General features: G+C 37.8%; 1 protein-coding gene across 5 annotated transcripts in view; it reads left to right on the top strand.

Annotated features, from left to right (window-relative positions):
• REPS1 (RALBP1 associated Eps domain containing 1) overlaps window positions 1–18576 on the top strand; it is an 87976-nt gene that overhangs the window by 66726 nt on the left and 2674 nt on the right. For 3 of the 5 annotated variants that reach the window (XM_043457000.1, XM_043457003.1, XM_043457004.1), the window contains 6 exons: window positions 10186–10258; window positions 11669–11787; window positions 12634–12698; window positions 14452–14637; window positions 15791–15886; window positions 17749–17897. In XM_043457000.1, the coding sequence (XP_043312935.1) occupies window positions 10186–10258; window positions 11669–11787; window positions 12634–12698; window positions 14452–14637; window positions 15791–15886; window positions 17749–17897 (688 nt within the window). The remainder of the gene's footprint in view (window positions 1–10185; window positions 10259–11668; window positions 11788–12633; window positions 12699–14451; window positions 14638–15790; window positions 15887–17748; window positions 17898–18576) is intronic. The other 2 variants (XM_043457001.1, XM_043457005.1) reach the window with 1 other exon arrangement.

The following is an 18576-nucleotide window of genomic DNA, read 5'->3' as shown; positions in this document are numbered from 1 at the left end:
GTTGCACTCCCTGTGATATACAGCAACTTCCCATTAGCTATATGTTTTACATATGATAATGTTTGTATTTCAATGCTACTCTCTCAATTCATCCCACCCTCTTCTGCCCACACTGTGTCCATAAGCCTGTTTTCTGAGTCTCTTTTCCTGCCCTGCAAATAGGTTCATCAATACCACTTTTCTAGATTCCATATATATGCATTAATATATGATATTTTTCTCCTTCTGACTTATTTCACTCTGTATAAATGGTTCTAGGTTCATCCATCTCACTAGATCTGGCTCAAACTCGTTCATTGTTATGGCTGAGTAATATTCAATTGTATATTTGTACCACAACTTCTTTATCCACTCGTCTTTCTACAGAGATCTAGGTTGCTTCTGTGTCTGAAGTGAACATTGCAATACATGTGTTTTTTTCGGTTATAGTTTTCTCAGGGTGTATGCCCAGTAGTGGGATTGCTGGGTCATATGGTAGTTTAATTACTAGTTTTTAAAGAAATCTCCATACTGTTCTCTATAGTGGCTATATCAGTTTGCATTCCCACCAAGAGTGCAAGAGGGTTCCTTTTTTTCCACATTCTCTCCAGCATTTTTTGTACATTTTTTGATGGTGGCCATTATGACTGGTGTGGTAATGATACCTCATTGTAGTTTTGATTGCATTTTTCTAATAATAATTGATGTTGAGCATTTTTCATATGTTTACTAGTCATCTGTATGTCTTCTTTGGAGAAATGTATGTTTATGTCTTCTGCTCGGTTTTTGATTGGTTTGTTGGTTTTTTTGATACTGAGCTGCATGAGTTGCTTGTATATTTTGGAGATGAATCCTTTATCAGTTGCTTCATTTGCAGTTATTTTCTCCTGTTCTGAGGGTTGTCTTTAAATCCTGTTTGTGGTTTCCCTTTGCTGTGCCAAAGCTTTTAAGTTTAATTAGGTCTCATTTGTATATTTTTCTTTTTATTTCCATTACTCTAGGAGGTGGGTCATAGTGGATCTTGATATGATTTATGTCAAAGAGTGTTCTGCCTATGTTTTCCTCTAAGAATTTTATAGTTTCTGGTTTCACATTTAGGTCTTTAATCCATTTCGAGTTTATCTTTGTATGTGGTTTTAGGAAGTGTTCTAATTCCTTCTTTTACACATAGCTGTCCAGTTTTCCCAGCCCCACTTATTGAAGATACTATCTTTTCGATAAAAGACTTTTCATCCTATAGTCTAGCCTCCTCTGTCAAAGATAAAGTCTTGCATCCTTTGTCACACCTGCCCATAGGTGTGTGGGTTTATCTCTGGGCTTTCTGTCTTGTACCGTTGGTTTGTATTTCTGTCTCTGTGCCGGCACCACACTGCCTGGATGACTGTACATTGTAGCATCGTCTGAAGTCAGGGAGGGTGGTCCCTCCAATGCCATTCTGTCTCAGGTTTGCTTTGGCTGTTCAGGGTCTTTGTGTGACCATACAAATTGTGGATTTTTTTTCTTCTAGTTCTGTAAAAAACGTCATTGGTAATTTGATAAGGATTGCTTTGAATCTGTAGATTGCTTTGGGTACTATCATCATTTTCACAATATTGATTCTTCCAATCCAAGAAAGAACATGGTATATCTCTTCATCTGTTTATGTTGTCTTTGACTTCATCAGTGTCTTAATAGATTTTCATATATTGCTTTTATATTTCCTTAGGTAGGTTTATTCCTGGGTGTTTTATTCTTTTTGTTGCAGTGGTGATTGGGATTGTTTCCTTAATTTCTTTTTCTGATTTTTCATTCTTAGTGCATAGGAATGCAAGGGATTTCTGTGTATTAATTTTGTATCCTGTGACTTTACTAAATTCACCAATTAGCTCTAGTGATTTTCTGATGGTATCTTTAGGGTTTTGTATGTAGAGAATCATGTCATCTGCAAACAGAATTTTACTTCTTCTTTTCCAGTATGGTTCCTTTTATTTCTTTTTCTTCTCTGATTGCCGTGGCTAGGACTTCCAAAGCTATGTTGTTAATAATAGTGATGAGGGTGGGCACCCTTATCAATCTTCTTGATCTTCAAGGAGATGCTTTCAGTTTTTCACCATTGAGAATAATGTTTGCTGTGGGTTTATCATATATGACCTTTATTACTTGAGAAAGGTTCCTTCTATTCCAATTTTCTGGAAAGTTTTATCATAAATGTGTGCTGAATTTTGTCAAAAGCTTTTTCTGCATTTGTTGAGATTATCATATGATTTTTATCTTTTAATTTGTTAATATGGTATATCACATTGATTGATTTGCATATATTGGAGAAGTCTGGCATCCCTGGGATAAACCTAATTTGATCTTGGTGTATGATCCTTTTAATGTGTTGCTGGATTGTGTTTGCTAGAATTTTGTTGAGGATTTTTACATCCTATGTTCATCAGTGATATGGACTGTAATTTTCTGTTTTTGTGATTTCCTTGTCTGGTTTTGGTGTCAGGATGATGGTAACCTCATAGAATGAGTTTGGAAGTGTTCCTTCCTCTGCAATTTTTGGAAGAGTTTGAGAAGGATAGCTCTTCTCAAAACATTTGATAGAATTTACCTGTGAAGCCATCTGACTTTTGTTTTTTGGGAGATTTTTGATCACAGTTTCAATTTCAGTGCTTATGATTGACTTGTTCAAAATTTTAATTTCTTCCTGGTTCAGTCTTGGAAGGTTGAACTTTCCTAAGTATCTGTTCATTTCTTTCAGATTGTCCATTTTATTGGCATATTGTTGCTCGTAATAGTCTGTTATGATCCTTTGTATTTCTGCATTGTCTGTTGTAACCTCTTCTTTTTCATTTCTAATTTTGTTGATTTGAGTCTTCTCCATTTTTTCTTGATGAGTCTGGCTAACGATTTGTCAATTTTGTTCATCTGCTCGAAGAACCAGCTTTTAGTTTTACTGATTTTTGCTGTTCTTCCCTTTATTTTTTTTTATTCTCTGATCTTTATGATTTCTTTCCTTCTGTTAACTTTGAGATTTTTTTCCTTATTTTTCCAATTGCTCTAGATGTAAGGTTAGATTGTCTATTCAATGTATTTCTTTTTTCTTGAGGTAGGACTCTATTTCTATAAACTTCCCTTTTAAAACTGCTTTTGCAGCATCACATAAGTATTGAGTCATCATGTTTTCATTATCATTTGTTTTTCTAGGTATTTGTTTATTTCCCCTTTTATTTCTTCAGTAACCTGTTGCTTATTTAAAAACATATTATTTAATCCCCGTGTGTTTGTGTTTTTTACAGCTTTTTTTCCCTGCAGTTGATAATCTAGTCTCATAGCACTGTGGTCAGAAAAGATGCTTGATATAATTTCAGTTCTCTTAAATTTACCAAGGCTTGATTTATGACCCAAGATGTGATCTACCCTGGAGAATGTTCCTTGTGCACTTGAGAACAAGGCTTATTCTTCTGCATTTGGATGGAATGCCCTAAAGATAACAGTTAGATCCATCTGGTCTACTGTGTCATTGAAGGCTTATGTTTCCTTATTAATTTTTTGTTTTGATGACCTGTCCATTCGTGTATGTGGGGTGTTAAAGTCCCCTACTAATTGTATTACTGTCAGTTTCCCCTTTTATGACTGTTAGTGTTTGCCTTATGTATTGAGATGCTCCTATTTTGGGTGTGTAAATATTTACAATTGCTATGTCTTCTTGGATTGATCCCTTGATCATCATGTAGTGTCCTGTTACTCTTTGTAATATCCTTTATATTAAGGTCTATTTTGTCTGATATAAGAATAGTTACTCCAGCTTTCTTTCAGTTTCCATTTGCATGGTATATCTTCTTCCATCCTTTCACTTTCAGTCCATATATATCTCTAGGTCTGAAGTAGGTCTCTTGTAGACAGCTTATATACAGGTCTTGTTTTTGTAGCCATTCAGCCAGTCTGTGTCTTTTGGTTGGAGCATTGAATCCATTTACATTAAAAGTAGCTGTTGATGCATGTATTCCTATTGGTATTTTCTTACTGTTTTCGTGTTCTCCTTCTCCTGTGTTTCCTGCCTATAGACGTCTCTTTAGCATTTGTTGTAAAGCTGATTTGGTGGTGCTAAATTCTCTTAACTTTTATCTGTAAAGCTTTTAACTTCTCTATCAATTTTGAATGAGATTATTGCTGGGTAGTGTAATGTTGGTCATAGATTTTTCCCTTTTATTACTTTAAATATATCCTGCCATTGCCTCTGACCTGTAGAGTTTCTGTTGAAAGATCAGCTGTTAACTATATGGAGTTTCCCTTGTATGTTACTTGTTGCTTTTCCCTTACTGCTTTTAATATTTTTTCTTTTTGTTTAATTTTTGTCAGTTTGATTAATATGTGTCTCAGCATGATTCTCCTTGGATTTATCCTTTATGAAACTCTCTGTGCTTCTTGGACTTGATTGGCTATTTCCTTTCACATGTTAGGCAAGTTTTCAACTATAATCTCCTAAAAAATTTTCTCAGACCCTTTCTTTTTCTCTTCTTCTGGGACCCCTTAATTTGAATGTTGGTGTGTTTAATATTTTACAACACAGTCCATGGAATTCTTCAGGCCAGAATACTGGAGTGGGTAGTTTAATATTATTCCAGCAGTCTCTGAGACTATCCCCAGTTCTTCTCATTCTTTTGTGATTATCCTGCTCTTCAGTAGTTATTTTCACTTATTCTGTCTTTCAGTTCATTCTTCGGCTTCAGTTGTTCTGCTATTGATTCCCTGTAGATTATTTTTAATTTCAGTAATTGTCTCTGTTTACTCTTTGTTTCTTCTGGGTCATTGTTAAGTGTGTTAAATGACTTGCATTTTCTCCATTCTATTTCTGAGATTGTGGATCATCTTTACTATCATTACTCTGAATTCTTTTTCAGGTAGTTGGCCTGTTTCCTCTTTGTTTATTTGGTGTTGTGGGTTTTTACCTTGTTCCTAAATTTGCACAATATTTCTCTGTTTTTTCATGGTATCTAACTTTCTGTGTTTGACATATCCTCTCTTATTTTTGGTCTTGCCATCAGTGGGTGTGGTTGGTCCAGTGGTTTGTGTAGGCTGCATGTTGGGAGGGACTTGTGCTTGCCTTCTGGTGGGAGGAGGTATTTTTCCCCCTCTAACTAGCAGGGCTGTGTGAGTGGTGTGTGTTGGGATTCTGTGGGAAGCCTGTCTCCTCTTGAGGTCTTGCTTGTTGTTTGGGTAAGGTGCCCTTCACTGGGTGCTGCCGGCAGTTGAGTGGTGCCGGGTCTCGGATCCAGGAAGCGGCCTTCGTGGGCGTTCTCGCTAATTAATACTCCCTGGGATCAGGAATTCTCTGGCCGTCTAGTGTCCTGGACTCAGTGCTTCCAACCCAGAGGCTCAGGCCCAATCTCTCATCCAGGAACCAGAATCCCACAAGCTGTTTGTTATGGCAATAAAGGAGATTAAAACAAACACACACAAAAAACAACCCCAGACAAATGGTAAATGCAAAATCAGACAAATAGTAACAGAAACAAAGGGACATACACACACAAAACCAAAATAGTGCAAAGAAAACGAAGTACAAGAGAGTGACCCTGTGAGCAAAGGAAACCATAAGTGACATCAACAAATTAAAACAGCACTAACTAAACAGAAAACAGGACCAAAGAAGAGAGCCAGCTGAGGAATAAAGCAAACAAACTGACAAACATGATAAAAGAAAGAAAAAAATAGAAAAGTACAGTTAAAGTATATAAAAAAGATTTATATATAAAAAAGAATATATACATAATAATCTTATTGTATAGTCTATATATATGTATATATATTCAATATCTATAAAAAGAATATATTGTATACAATAGTGTATATATTGTATGTATATAAGAGGAACTAAAAAGCCTCTTGATGAAAGTGAAAGAGGAGAGTGAAAAAGTTGACTTAAAGCTCAACATTCAGAAAACTAAGATCATGGCATCCGGTCCCATCACTTCATGGCAAATAGATGGGGAGACAGTGGAAACAGTGTCAGACTTTATTTTTTTGGGCTCCAAAATCACTGCAGATGGTGATTGCAGCCATGAAATTAAAAAGACGCTTACTCCTTGGAAGGAAAGTTATGACCAACCTAGATAGCATATTAAAAAGCAGAGACATTACTTTGCCAACAAAGGTCCGTCTAGTCAAGGTTACGGTTTTTCCAGTGGTCATGTATGGATGTGAGAGTTGGACTGTGAAGAAAGCTGAGTGCTGAAGAATTGATGCTTTTGAACTGTGGTGTTGAAGAAGACTCTTGAGAGTCCCTTGGACTGCAAGGGAGATCCAACCAGTCTGTCCTAAGGGAGATCAGTCCTGGGTGTTCATTGGAAGGACTGATGCTGAAGCTGAAACTCCAATACTTTGACCACCTCATGTGAAGCGTTGACTCATTGGAAAAGATCCTGATGCTGGGAGGGATTGGGGGCAGGAGGAGAAGGGGACGACAGAGGATGAGATGGCTGGATGGCATCACCGACTCGATGGACATGAGTTTGGGTAGACTCTGGGAGTTTGTGATGGACAGGGAGGCCTGGCATGCTGCGATTCATGGGGTCGCAAAGAGTCGGACACGACTGAGCAACTGAACTGAACTGAATATATAAATAATATATATATCTTATTATGTATAATTTATATATAATAAAGAAGAAGGAAACAACACGAAACAACAACAAAAAAGAAAAAGCCCCACAGATCTGCAAAAAGCCAATGTAGAGATAGATGTATATGAAGGAAATAAAATGTGTTTTTAAAAAATTCTCAAAAGCTTAAATAGATAAAATAATAATGAAGTCAACAGGCACAGCATCAGAGGAAAGAAAACCAGAATCAACTACAGAACAAATCAAAATATAAGAATAATAATAAATGTTTTTCTCAGGTCTCAACTGTCAGCATCCTTTCCCCTACTGTGATTCACAGTCCACTTCCACCTTGCTAGGAAGCCCTCCAGTGTTGGGGGAGCTGGTCTCTAGACCAGCTGTGGGGACAGCACAGACTCGAATCTAGTTCTACTCCTGTAGGTTCTTGCCTCCAGTGTCCACAGCTGTCAGAGCTAGGGCCTTTTGTTTTGTGGATACACTCATCCTTCTATGCATTCCATAGACACAAGAGTCTGCCTAGTTGATCCATGTGGATATAATCTCTAGCTCGTATAGCTGGTGAAAAGGTTTTCAGCCCTCTTTCTTGTCCACTCTGCCCCTGGAGCTCAATTGTGGTTTTATCCCCACCTCTGCTTGTGGGTCATTTACAAGAATTAGTTCCTGAGGCTGCCCTCTAGGACTTGGGTCTGCCCCAGGGAGGACCAGGTGTGGAGGTGGTATGACGGCTTAGGTCACAGGGACTCTGATGGCACCAGGTATGCAGGGAAGCTGGCAGCCACGGGCACGGGAGATATGGTGCTGTTAGAATCTTTTTCTAGCTTCTGGCAGCTGACATTCCAAGGGGCTGATGGGGGTCCTTCTCTGTTGCTTGGCATGTCAGGCACTCAAATGGCCACCTTCTCTGGGGTATTCCCCTGTTACTCAGCTGCTCATGCCAGCGTGTGGGGAGAGAAGTGATGGTCCCGCTCCTTGTGTGGGACTCAGCAGTAGCACTGCTGCCTGACTTTATTCCAAAGGCATTCCCCACAGCGATCTCCTCCTTCGCATCCCTTCAGGCTGTTTCCCCAAAGTCAGCAGCAGTCCTTGCCCTGGGATTGCGCTTACGCTCCAGCTCCCAGCTGCTCTGCGTTCTGGCGGACTTGTGTCCCTGCCTGGGCTATGTAGGGCCACGGCACAGATTGTCGGTGTGGTTCTCACGCCATTCAGACTGTCACAGATCAGCTCCTTCACTCTCCAGCAGTCTCAGATGCTTCTCCTTTGTCCCAACCGATTGCCCTGATATGGGGATATCACTCCTTCTTCCACTTCCCCGCCTGCTGGGCACAGGTTCAGTTGTGCTAACTCTCCTCCTCTTCCCTTCCCTTCTTTGTCCTACCCAGTTTTGTGTGAATCTGTATATTCCTTTCTGGTGGTCAGGGACTCCTACTAACTCTAAGCTGGTGCTCTGCAAGATCTTCTGCATCTGAAGATGTATTCTTGATGCATCTGTGAAGAGAGGTGTACTCCACTTCCTCCTGCTCCTCTGCCATCTTCTCTTATCCTTGTCTACATTTAGCATCTGAATTATTTGAATATATAACCATTTAGTATTATCTTCACTGGATAATGTAGGGAATAGTCAATCCTTTTAAAGACCTGTACCTTCTGTATTAATAAACGGATGCCTACTGCCACTGCACCTGCTTCAAGGCCTGCCTCCTGTTGGCCACCCCTCTCCGCTAGCTCTTCCCCACTAACTCCTTTCTTCCTCTCACAGGAAACTGTGTACATGTTCATTCAGTCATTGTTAATGGAATACTATTAATATGTGTCAGGCTCTGTTCTAGACACTGAGTATTCAGCAGTAAACAAAACAAAAAATTCTTTGCCCTTATGAAGCTTGCATTCTGTAGGGGAGATAACAGAAAAATAAAATAAAAATAACTTGTATCTTAGGATATAGTTAACACCCTGGATAAAAATTAAGTTGTGAAAGGGGAGGGGGAGTGACAGTTTAAGTAAGGGGATCAAAGAAAGCCTTACCAAAAAGTAGCATTTGAGTTAAAATTTGAAGGAGATGAATTTAACTGTGTGAGTATCTTAAGGAAGGACGTTTTAGGCCAAAGGAATAGCCAATATGGAGCCCTGGTTTAGGGAAGATGCCTTCTTTATATCTACTGGAAACAGCCAGCAAACACCAGAACTAGAACTAGCATGTGGGAGAATAGTAACTGGGGAGCAGTATAAGACTGACTTCTACCGAGAAAGATGAAATGCCATTTAGAAGGTTTCTGAATGGAGAAGTGATGTAACCTGACTTTCCTTTTTTTTTTTTTTTTTTCTGACTTTCCTTTTTTAACAAGATCATTCTGGCTGCTATATTGGTAATAGACCAGAAAAAGGCAAGAATTCAAACAGGGAAAGACCGTTTTAGGAAACAGTTATATTAATACAGGCAAGAGAAGATGATGGCTTGGCCTAGGGTGGTAGCAGTAGAAGTGCTAAGAAGTGGTCAGATTCTGGCTAGATTTTGGTAGGAAAAGACCACAGGATTTGCTTACCTTTGTGATACAGGATGTGAGGGGTAGGGGCATGGGAATCAGGGTGATTCAAGGGATGTTAGCCAGAGCAACTGGAAACTGAAGAAGTCTGTTGTAGTAGAAGATTTGTGGGAGAAAGGGTAGGAATTCAGTTTTGGACGTGTTCAGTCTGAGATGCCTGTTAACAATGTCCAAATGGGAATGTGTTAATTTTAGCATCATTCCTGTACCAATTAGTAAACTTCTCAGTGATTTGACAGGAAAAAGAAGTGGGATACACTTTGAAATGAAACTAAACCAAATAACCAGTTCCTTGAATTTATAACTCTTGAGAGGTATTTAGTAGTATTTCCTCAGATTATCCCTAGAGTTTCTGTTTTAAAACTTCTTTATTGTTTCATAACTGTTAGTCTGATTCTGGGATTCTCTGCTCCTTTATAAGATTTTGAGGAAATTGAAAATATGTCCTCAGGTGAAAAATTGGTACCCTCTGTTTAATTTCATAAGCTTTATCATTGTCTAAGCACAATTTATTCCTTTATCAATTTTTTTAAAATTTACATTAACAATTTTTAAGTTCACTTTTTAACTTAAAATGCTTCTAATTTATCCTTTAAAATGAATTTTTTTCTTTATAAAAACTATTCACACTTGTAGAAATTAATAAACAAAAATAAGAAAATACAAATTATAATCTCACTGTTCCACAAATGACCATAATTAACATTCATTGTCAACCTGAATCTTTACTTTGTGCATGTTATATTTTTATATGAAATGAAATTGTGATATATGTACTATTTTCTGCCCTGCTTCTGTGTAACTAATTTTGAATATTTCTCTATTATCAAATGGTAACATTTCTAGATTTTAATTTCTCTCTGTGCATAGTATTTTGTTGTATAAGTACACCATTTATTTGATTTATATCTAATCTTTTATGGTTAGTAATACACTGGTGAAACACTAACCTGTTGGCCAATCTTTGAATATCCCTGGTTTGAAACAGTAATTCAGTTACCTGTTTAGGGCATATAGAATAAAAAGTAAGGAAATGATTATTATTAAATAGGATATATCCCATTTATCAGCAGATGGGTACAGTAGTTCAGACTCTTTTACTTCGGATCCAGAACAGATTGGAAACAACGTAACTCGTCAAAGGTTAGTGTTTCTGTTAATTAAAAAAGCATAATTAAAGTATTTTGTTACATTTTAATATTGAAAATTATTTGAAACCAAGTATAAATTATTTTCGGAGAAGGAAATGGCAACCCATCCAGTATTCTTGTCTGGGGAATCCCGTGGACAGTGGAGCCTGGTGGGCTGCTGTCCATGGGGTTGCACAGAGTCGGACACGACTGAAGTGATTTAGCATGCATGCATGCATAAGTTATTTTTCTCAGTTCTTCACTTCTCTAAATGCTGTCAAGTTACCAATTGATTTATGTAAAAGGGAAATGATTTTTATTCTTTCCAAAGCAAAGCAAAGCAAAAGGAATCGTTGTCTTCATGGTGTTCTGTGGAAGGTTTAAAATAAACTGATAACTTCTTTGCACTTGGTTTAATACAGTCCTTTTTTTGTAGCTGAGCAGTGAGAGTCTCTTTAAGTATGAAATGTGCAGGTTTCCTCTTAGAGCCGAATGGGACAAGTACCAAAAGAATTTGGTGTTCTAAAATGTCATCTGGACACGCAGGCCAGTGTTGGGCTACCTACCCATCCTGAAGACCTGTGTCACATGTTAACATTTCAGGCACAGACAAAAATGATACGGGATAGGGTGAGGTGGCAAGGGGTCTGTCTCCCAGGGCTTCACCATCCTCTCAAAACTGCACAGGACAGAAGCATCTTTCTCTGCTGCTTTTCATACATTGTGAGAGTCTTTTGCCACACACTTGGAGGGTGTATGGAGAGACTGGTAACGTAGACTCTCCAAGAGCTCACACAGTCAGAAGGTTGCTTCTTCATATGTCTTAAGGTTCTCATTTGGGATTTTAGTCTCCTTTTTATTCCTATAAGTGAGGATCAGATTGTCTTAGTCCATGAGATTCTTCAGAATATAGAAGACTTTAGTGGCTAATAGCAGATCTCCAGGGTGAGTGAACATGAGTATAATCACCTCTAAAATGAGTGATTTTAAGATGAGATGGCATCTCACATAGTTGAGCCAAAGTATACCTCAGCTTACCAAATTTAAATACGTTGAAAGCTAACCGTATCTGCAAGTAAAGTTTCTCTTCTTTGAAAACAGCTTTTCAGACTAATATTGCCTTTAACTGAATATGAAAACATTACGCTAGGTTAGTAGTCTACCTTGAATTCATGTTAATAACTTTTTTTAAAGTTCTTTAAATTTTGTTAAATGTATAATTAGAAGATTATTTGCTGTATTAAGTAACTGCTTGTTGAATGCACATCATAAATAATACTCTATTCATTGTTAATACCTGTGTACCCTCTGGAGAAAATGTCACTCCAATAAGATCCTTTGCTGCCTAGCTAAGTTTGATTGCTTAAAAAGAAAAGCTGCAATATCAATAACATGACCAGTTGTAATGGGGCCACTTTTGCAGGTCTCATTCAGGAACGTCGCCTGAAAACACCGCACCTCCACCCCCACCACCACGGCCTCAGCCCTCTCATTCTAGATCATCATCTTTAGACATGAATCGGACCTTTTCCGTCTCAACAGGTAGGGGTTAGAGAACTGTGATACAAATTAAATTAAATATGTTAAATTGTTAAATATATTTAGTTGATTAAAGATACACAGTATTTTGTTTTCTCTTATTTTTTGATATTTATCTGAAGAAAAATTTTAAATTGAAAAAGTATCAGGTGAGGGAATTTATTTTTTTTAATGACTGTCTAAAATGTGAGTTCAAATGATAAAGATGGTAACCTGAGAGATGCCACAAGAGATTAAAAAAAAAGATTTTATGTGGAGATATTAAGGAGGAAAAGCTAATAGGTCTTACATGACAGAGGGGAGAGAGGAGTCATAACTTACTCAGAGGGTTCAGTTTTTATATGACTGGTCTTACTGTTGGTCAAAGTAGAAAAGTTAGGATAGAGGGTGATGATGGTCTGTTTTTGATATTATGTGTTTGGAATGATGAGAAAGAAATAGACAGGCCGCTGGACCTATGGGCTAAGCAAGATTGATCTATTATTTGAGAATCATTTACATAGAAATGGTAGACTAAAATGCTAAATGGAAAGAAGAAATTTGGAAGTCTTCATATTTGATAGCTAGAAGTAGTCAGAAAGGTGGGGAGAAGACCAAGAACGTGTAGTGTTACTGGGACGGGGAGGACCAAGACCAGCACTGTGTGCACTAGAGCCAGGGAAGTGGGGTCTGAGAAGAGGCTGTGAGATTCAACTGTATCCGGACAGTCTGATGAGATGGATTGGGCTTCCAGTACTATACATTGGCATTTGAAATCTTTATCATTTGATCACATTCATTCAGCCTTTCTGCTTTACTGGCAAAGTAATTATATATATTTACAAAAAGAAGATTTGTGTATTCACACAGGACAGCAACAGGCTGGAGTTGTTGCCCAACCTCCTGCAGTGCCTCCAAGACCACAGCCCTCCCAGGTAATTCTCCTAAGTCTTCATTAGTAAGCATCAGTTATTATAGTCCCCTTGGTCAGTTTATCTGTTAGGTCTTTGATACTATTCTATAATTATTTTGAAAATCGGGAATTGCCTAACTGTCATTCTTAATGCCTATTTAATTCGGAGAAGCTAGGTCTTTTCTTAGAGGATAAGAATTCCAATAATGATTTGGGTTGTTTTTTCAAAGAAGCTTAGAAGTGAACCAAATGATAGTGTCTCGACAAAGGAGGGTTTAGAAGAAGAATCAATAGATTGAGGGATAGGGAGTGTGTCATGTATGTCCTGGATCTAGTAGTGACTCAAGGTCACCTCCCTGCATCTCCCTGGATGTGTTCCTGCATCAGTGAATAAAGTGTTGCACAACTAACAGGTCAAAGTTCTTTCATCTGCATAAAACTATTATGTTCCAAAGTAGATTCTAGTTTGTAACTTAGTTTTATGTGACTGACTGGCTACATTTTTACATGAATGAATTTGGTTGATTTTTCTGAGTTAGATTCTTATAATGAAATTGGTTATTTGTAGCTAAATATATGGTTTCCTAATTGTCAAAAGATACAGAAATTTGAATATTCCAGTATTTATTTTATCTAAAGGGCCAATGAAAATACTTTTACTGTATTAAGGTGTAAAACGGAGTGAATTATCTCTTGACTCAAGAACCAGTCTAGTGGGAAAAACAGACCTGTAAGCAGTTATAATAGAAATGCTATAGTAGACATACTTATAAAATGTTTTAGCATAGATGTCCTAGCTAGTAACATCAGGGATCACACTGAAAAAGTCAAGTAAAATGAAGGAAGTTAGACGTAAGCAGAGACTTGAACGATAAAATACTAGTTCTTAAGGAGAAGGCATTACAACCAGAAGGAGTGGCACAGAGGGTAAGGTAGGCCTGGCATATTCTTCAAGGAAAAGCTATTGAGTTCAGTACAACTAGAGTGATGGGGAATAAAATTGAAGAGGTGAGGAAATGACAGAGCATCTCCTCTGTCATACTACGACGGTGGAGTTTTTCTTGCAGGATGGGGAGAGTTTTCTAAGGGCCAGCAGGGGAGAGACTTCAGATGCATTCCTTTAGCTTGCTGCGCTTCCTCTGCCACAGAACTCACACTGTATCTTATCCCTTGTTTACTTCCCTCATGTCCTGCACTAGATTATCAGCTTTGTTAGGGATGGACCTTATTTGTTTGGTCAAAAGTATAGGTACTCAATACATTTAGTTTTCAAATGGAGACTTTAGGAGAATTGATCTTGTAAAAGGGTGGAGGACAGATTGAAGGCGAGTGCACTGGAGTGCTGGAGAGTGGCGAGAGCACTGGTTTTCACACTTTAGAGATAATAGTCTTTTTAGAAACATAGTGAAACATTTTTAAAACCTGCCTTTTAAAATAATGAACCATTATGCAGCAACCTAAGTAAGAAAAAAATAGATGCAAGGAGAGAATCAGAGATTAAGACCAGAACTTGTCTCCTTTGTTGCACATTCTTGGCAGTAAGAACTTTGTTAAATAAAGTATTTTTTTATTTGGAGATTTGTTATCTTAATTTTTTACTGTCTTGGCATTTCACTCAAGGTTTTTTAGAGCTAAATGTTACTGTAGCTCACCTTCCTGAATTTTCAGCTAATAAATCAGACCATCCTTATAATAAATTTTCAAAGAAAAAGAAGGCTCTCTGTGACACTAAGATCAGTAAAACATTTGCTCCTATATCCTAAACCCTCCTATAGGCTCCTGGTCCCGTTGTGCATCGCCCAGTGGATGCCGATGGCCTAATAACTCACACTAGTACCTCACCTCAGCAGATACCAGAACAACCAAATTTTGCAGATTTCAGCCAATTTGAAGTATTTGCTGCATCAAATGTAAATGAAGAACAAGATGATGAAGCCGAGAAACATCCAGAGGTCTTGCCGGTCAGTTTTCAAGAGCTTCTCTAATTTTCTGCTGGGAATCTTCCAATATTGTGCTCATAAGCCAGTCTTGAAACAGAGGAACCCCTAAAAGAGCAGATAATAGAAGGGACATCAGTGAGTAAAATACCTGCTGTTCCTGCTTTTAGAGGGTTTATATTCCGTAGATCAATGCTTCTCAATTTCTTACTGGCCTCAGACCACCTGCTGGTTGCATAAAATGCTTAGTAAGAATCAATATCTGGGTGAAGGGTAGATGTCACATGAAAAGATGCAACCATCTGGTTTTGGCTAAAACACTGTTCTGGGGGTTGCATTTTAATGCTGAGCATCTGATTGTGTGATTCAAAGATTTCTGTATAAGGAGAAGCTGTGGTTGCCATAGCTACACTCGGTTTGTATGAGAATAAGTCAGTTTATGGGGTTGCCTCTTAATGCTAAGCATTTGATTGTGATTTGGTGAAAATTGTGTGGGAGTAAGTCACATCAGTTAGACAGACTTACAGACCACAGGATGCCAGAATTTCATCTTTGCAGCCAGTGTTCTGGGGGACTGTTTGGTTCTAGCAGCAAAAACTTCTGTAAGAGGGACAAGAATCCCTGTCCTCATAAGTGTAAATATGGAGTTGGAGGGAACAGGGGAATTCTGAAGTTTGCTCTGATTATTCCAGTTTATACTGATCTTCTCTAATAGATTTAAAAAACTGATGTTTGACTGGCATAATTTACATAAAGAGTTCTTACAGGTTTGGTCCATGGGAAGTTTTCTGCCAGCTAGTTCTTCAAACCTATAACTTTCCACCTGGCCTGGGGCTACTAGGGAAATGGGCTGCACCTCCAGGAAGGCAGACTGGGCCTGAGGTGGGAGTAGCGGTGTGCAGGGGGTACTTGTACGTACCCTCCCCCAGCCAAAGAACTTCCCAGACTTTGTCCGCCATCCCCTCAGAGATGTATTCTCTTCCCTCTCTGCCCTAAAGGGGCAGATGCATGATCATTTCACAGGGTAGTCTCAAACTCCTCTCATCTTCATCTGAGCTTCTTACTGTTAGAATGAATGTTTTCTAAACATTTTACGCTCTGATCTGCCACTTACATATTTATTCATATATGTATGTTACTTATATATAATTTGTAATAATAATATACTCATCTCTAGGTTGAAAAAGCTTCTGATCCCGCAAGTTCTCTTCGCGTTGCCAAAACAGATAGTAAAATTGAAGAAAAGACAGCTGCTAGTGCTCCCGCCAATGTGGTATACAAAAGTCTTTTATAGTATTGATTGTTTTATGCATATAAAAATTGTATGATATAATTTGAAAAATCTTAGAAATAAAGTTAGAGATCATCTAACCCGTTTCACTGCCTTAAACTGTAATACATATAGCGTGTCTCAGAACACAATCCACCTAGAGGTAGAGATGATAGCCTGTCATTTGTATTAATACGTGCCATAGGTTCTCAGATTTTGTGTGGTTATTACGTTGTTTCAAGTACATAAAGTAGAACTTCCTTTTTTGTCATACTCAGTTTCTGTTACTTCAGTTCTGAGTGTATAACAGGGAAAGATTATCAACCCTCTAAGGTTAATACTGGGGGAAGGCAATGGCAACCTACTCTAGTACTCTTGCCTAGAAAATCCCATGGACGGAGGAGCCTGGTAGGCTGCAGTCCATGGGGTCACTAGGAGTCAGACATGACCTGAGCGACTTCACTTTCCCTTTTCACTTTCATTGGGGAAGGAAATGGCAACCCACTCTAGTGTTCTTGCCTGGAGAATCCCAGGGACGGCAGAGCCTGGTGGGCTGCCGTCTGTGGGGTCGCACAGAGTCAGACACGACTGAAGTGACTTGGCAAAGTTAATGTTATACTCTCTGTTCTTTTTTTAGCTGTCTTAGGAATACTTTTTTCCCAAAAATTTATTGTGAAAAATTTTAACCATACAGAAAAGTTGGAAGAATTTTATATTGTACAATAAAGCCACACCTTGATTGTACCATTAATATTTACTATATTTTTCTTCCAGTTTTATTAAGATATAATTGATACACAACACAGTTTAAGGTGTACAACATAATTATTTGACTTACATATATAACGAAATGACTATCAGTATGTTTAGTGAATGTTCTTCATTTCATATAAATACAGAATTAAAGAAATAGAAAACTATAACGTTTTTCCTTGTGTTAATATACTTGCTTTATATCTGCATCCTTCTCTCTATATCAGTCCTTCTTATCTGTTGTTTGCATTTCAAAGTACATTGCAGATAACAGGACACTTCTTGAGAAAGGAATTATGGTCACTTTTTTTGTTATCATTGAGACATCCCCAGTAGTCATTAAAACAGTGAGTGTTTCTGAAAGTATGTAAATACTACTTTCTGGGCACTGGTTTGTTTTTTTTTTTTTTTACTGTTAATACTTCTGTAATTTTTTTAATAGTGAATTTTATTTTGTCAGTAAATGGCAATAGATTAAAAATAGCATTTAACCAAAGGGATGGCAGTTGACTCTTGTTTTTATTTATTAACAGGTCAGATCAGGTTATAGTAAATACCAGGCTGTTATATTTGATTCTGTTGAGGACAGATCTCCAATAAAACAGCCACTCATTTTTAAGAGTTATTGTATATCTTAATGAAAGATTTTTTAAAGAATTGCCTGGTTTTCCACTTCTTTATAAATTATTCATTAAGATAATACATCTTAGGATATGTGACTAGAAAACCCTGTGGTGATACTGGATGCATGTTTCTGGAGACTGCCTTTTATAGTTATTGAACAGATACATATTGAGTGTGTTATGTTAAAACTGAATATTACAGCCTTGAGTCACAGAATTCGGGCCTTGAGGAGCTTGTTATGTCACCCTGTAAAAAATTTTGTCTTAATAGGTACATTTACAGTTGCGATGTCACTAGGAACATTCTTTCCCATTGTAATTTAAGTTAGCTGTTGCCACAAATATATAAATTGCTTTAAAGTAGGACAAGTGACCCATAATTTTTAGAGAAGGGAAGGCTTAAAGAAAGCATATGATGTTGGCAAAGTGCTAACAAACCACAAATGTCTTTAAGAAATGCTTATTATTCATGAAATTCTTGTCTCCCAGAGCAAAGGCACAACACCTCTTGCTCCACCACCTAAGCCTGTTCGAAGGAGATTAAAATCAGAAGATGAATTAAGGCCAGAAGTTGATGAACATACACAGAAGACAGGCGTCCTAGCTGCTGTTCTTGCATCACAACCTTCTATTCCTCGGTAATCAAAGCTGTTCCTAAACATGTGTAATTCCTGGAAACAAATTGCACAGTAATTAAAAATATTAAACAGAAGGGAATTATGGTCAGACTGGTCCTGTAGTTGAGCACAGGTCCTCCACTGTTCCCCTTTGAGAGTTTGCTCATTTATAAGTAAGTGGAATATTCTTCCCACTTTTCCCCCCCTTCTGTTATTAAGTTCAACTCAAGTTACAAATCCTAGAGCAGACTTAAAAAATTTTTATATCGCTCAGTAACACTGATGTTTTAACTATGGTTGTTCTAGAAGCAAGAATTGGCAAGCTAGAGCTCATGGGCCAAAGTCAACCTATGGCCAGTTTTTGTAAGGGTTTTTACATTTTTGTTTAAAAAGAGAAAAAGAAAAGATACGAAAAACAGAATATTCAGCAGAAATGGTATGGTCTGCAAAGCTTAAAATACTTACTATCTGACCATTTATAGAAAAAGTTTGCTTATTCCTGCTCTGCACTGACTTAAACTCAGGTGATTCTACAGAAAAGTCACTAAATCAATAACTACAGTAACTAAGCCTCTGAAGCTTAGTAGTTTTTGGTTGAGCTTTAAAACTGATCAAGCAAGGTTGAGATACGCTAGCAGGGCAAAGGTGCTCCCTTGGCTTTCTGGGATTGGCCATGGATCACAGGGAAGAATGGAATGAA

Source organism: Cervus canadensis, chromosome 33, assembly GCF_019320065.1.
Source record: "Cervus canadensis isolate Bull #8, Minnesota chromosome 33, ASM1932006v1, whole genome shotgun sequence".
Taxonomy (NCBI): domain Eukaryota; kingdom Metazoa; phylum Chordata; class Mammalia; order Artiodactyla; family Cervidae; genus Cervus; species Cervus canadensis.
Note: the sequence above shows the minus strand (reverse complement) of the source record. Positions and strands in the feature narration are given on the sequence as shown.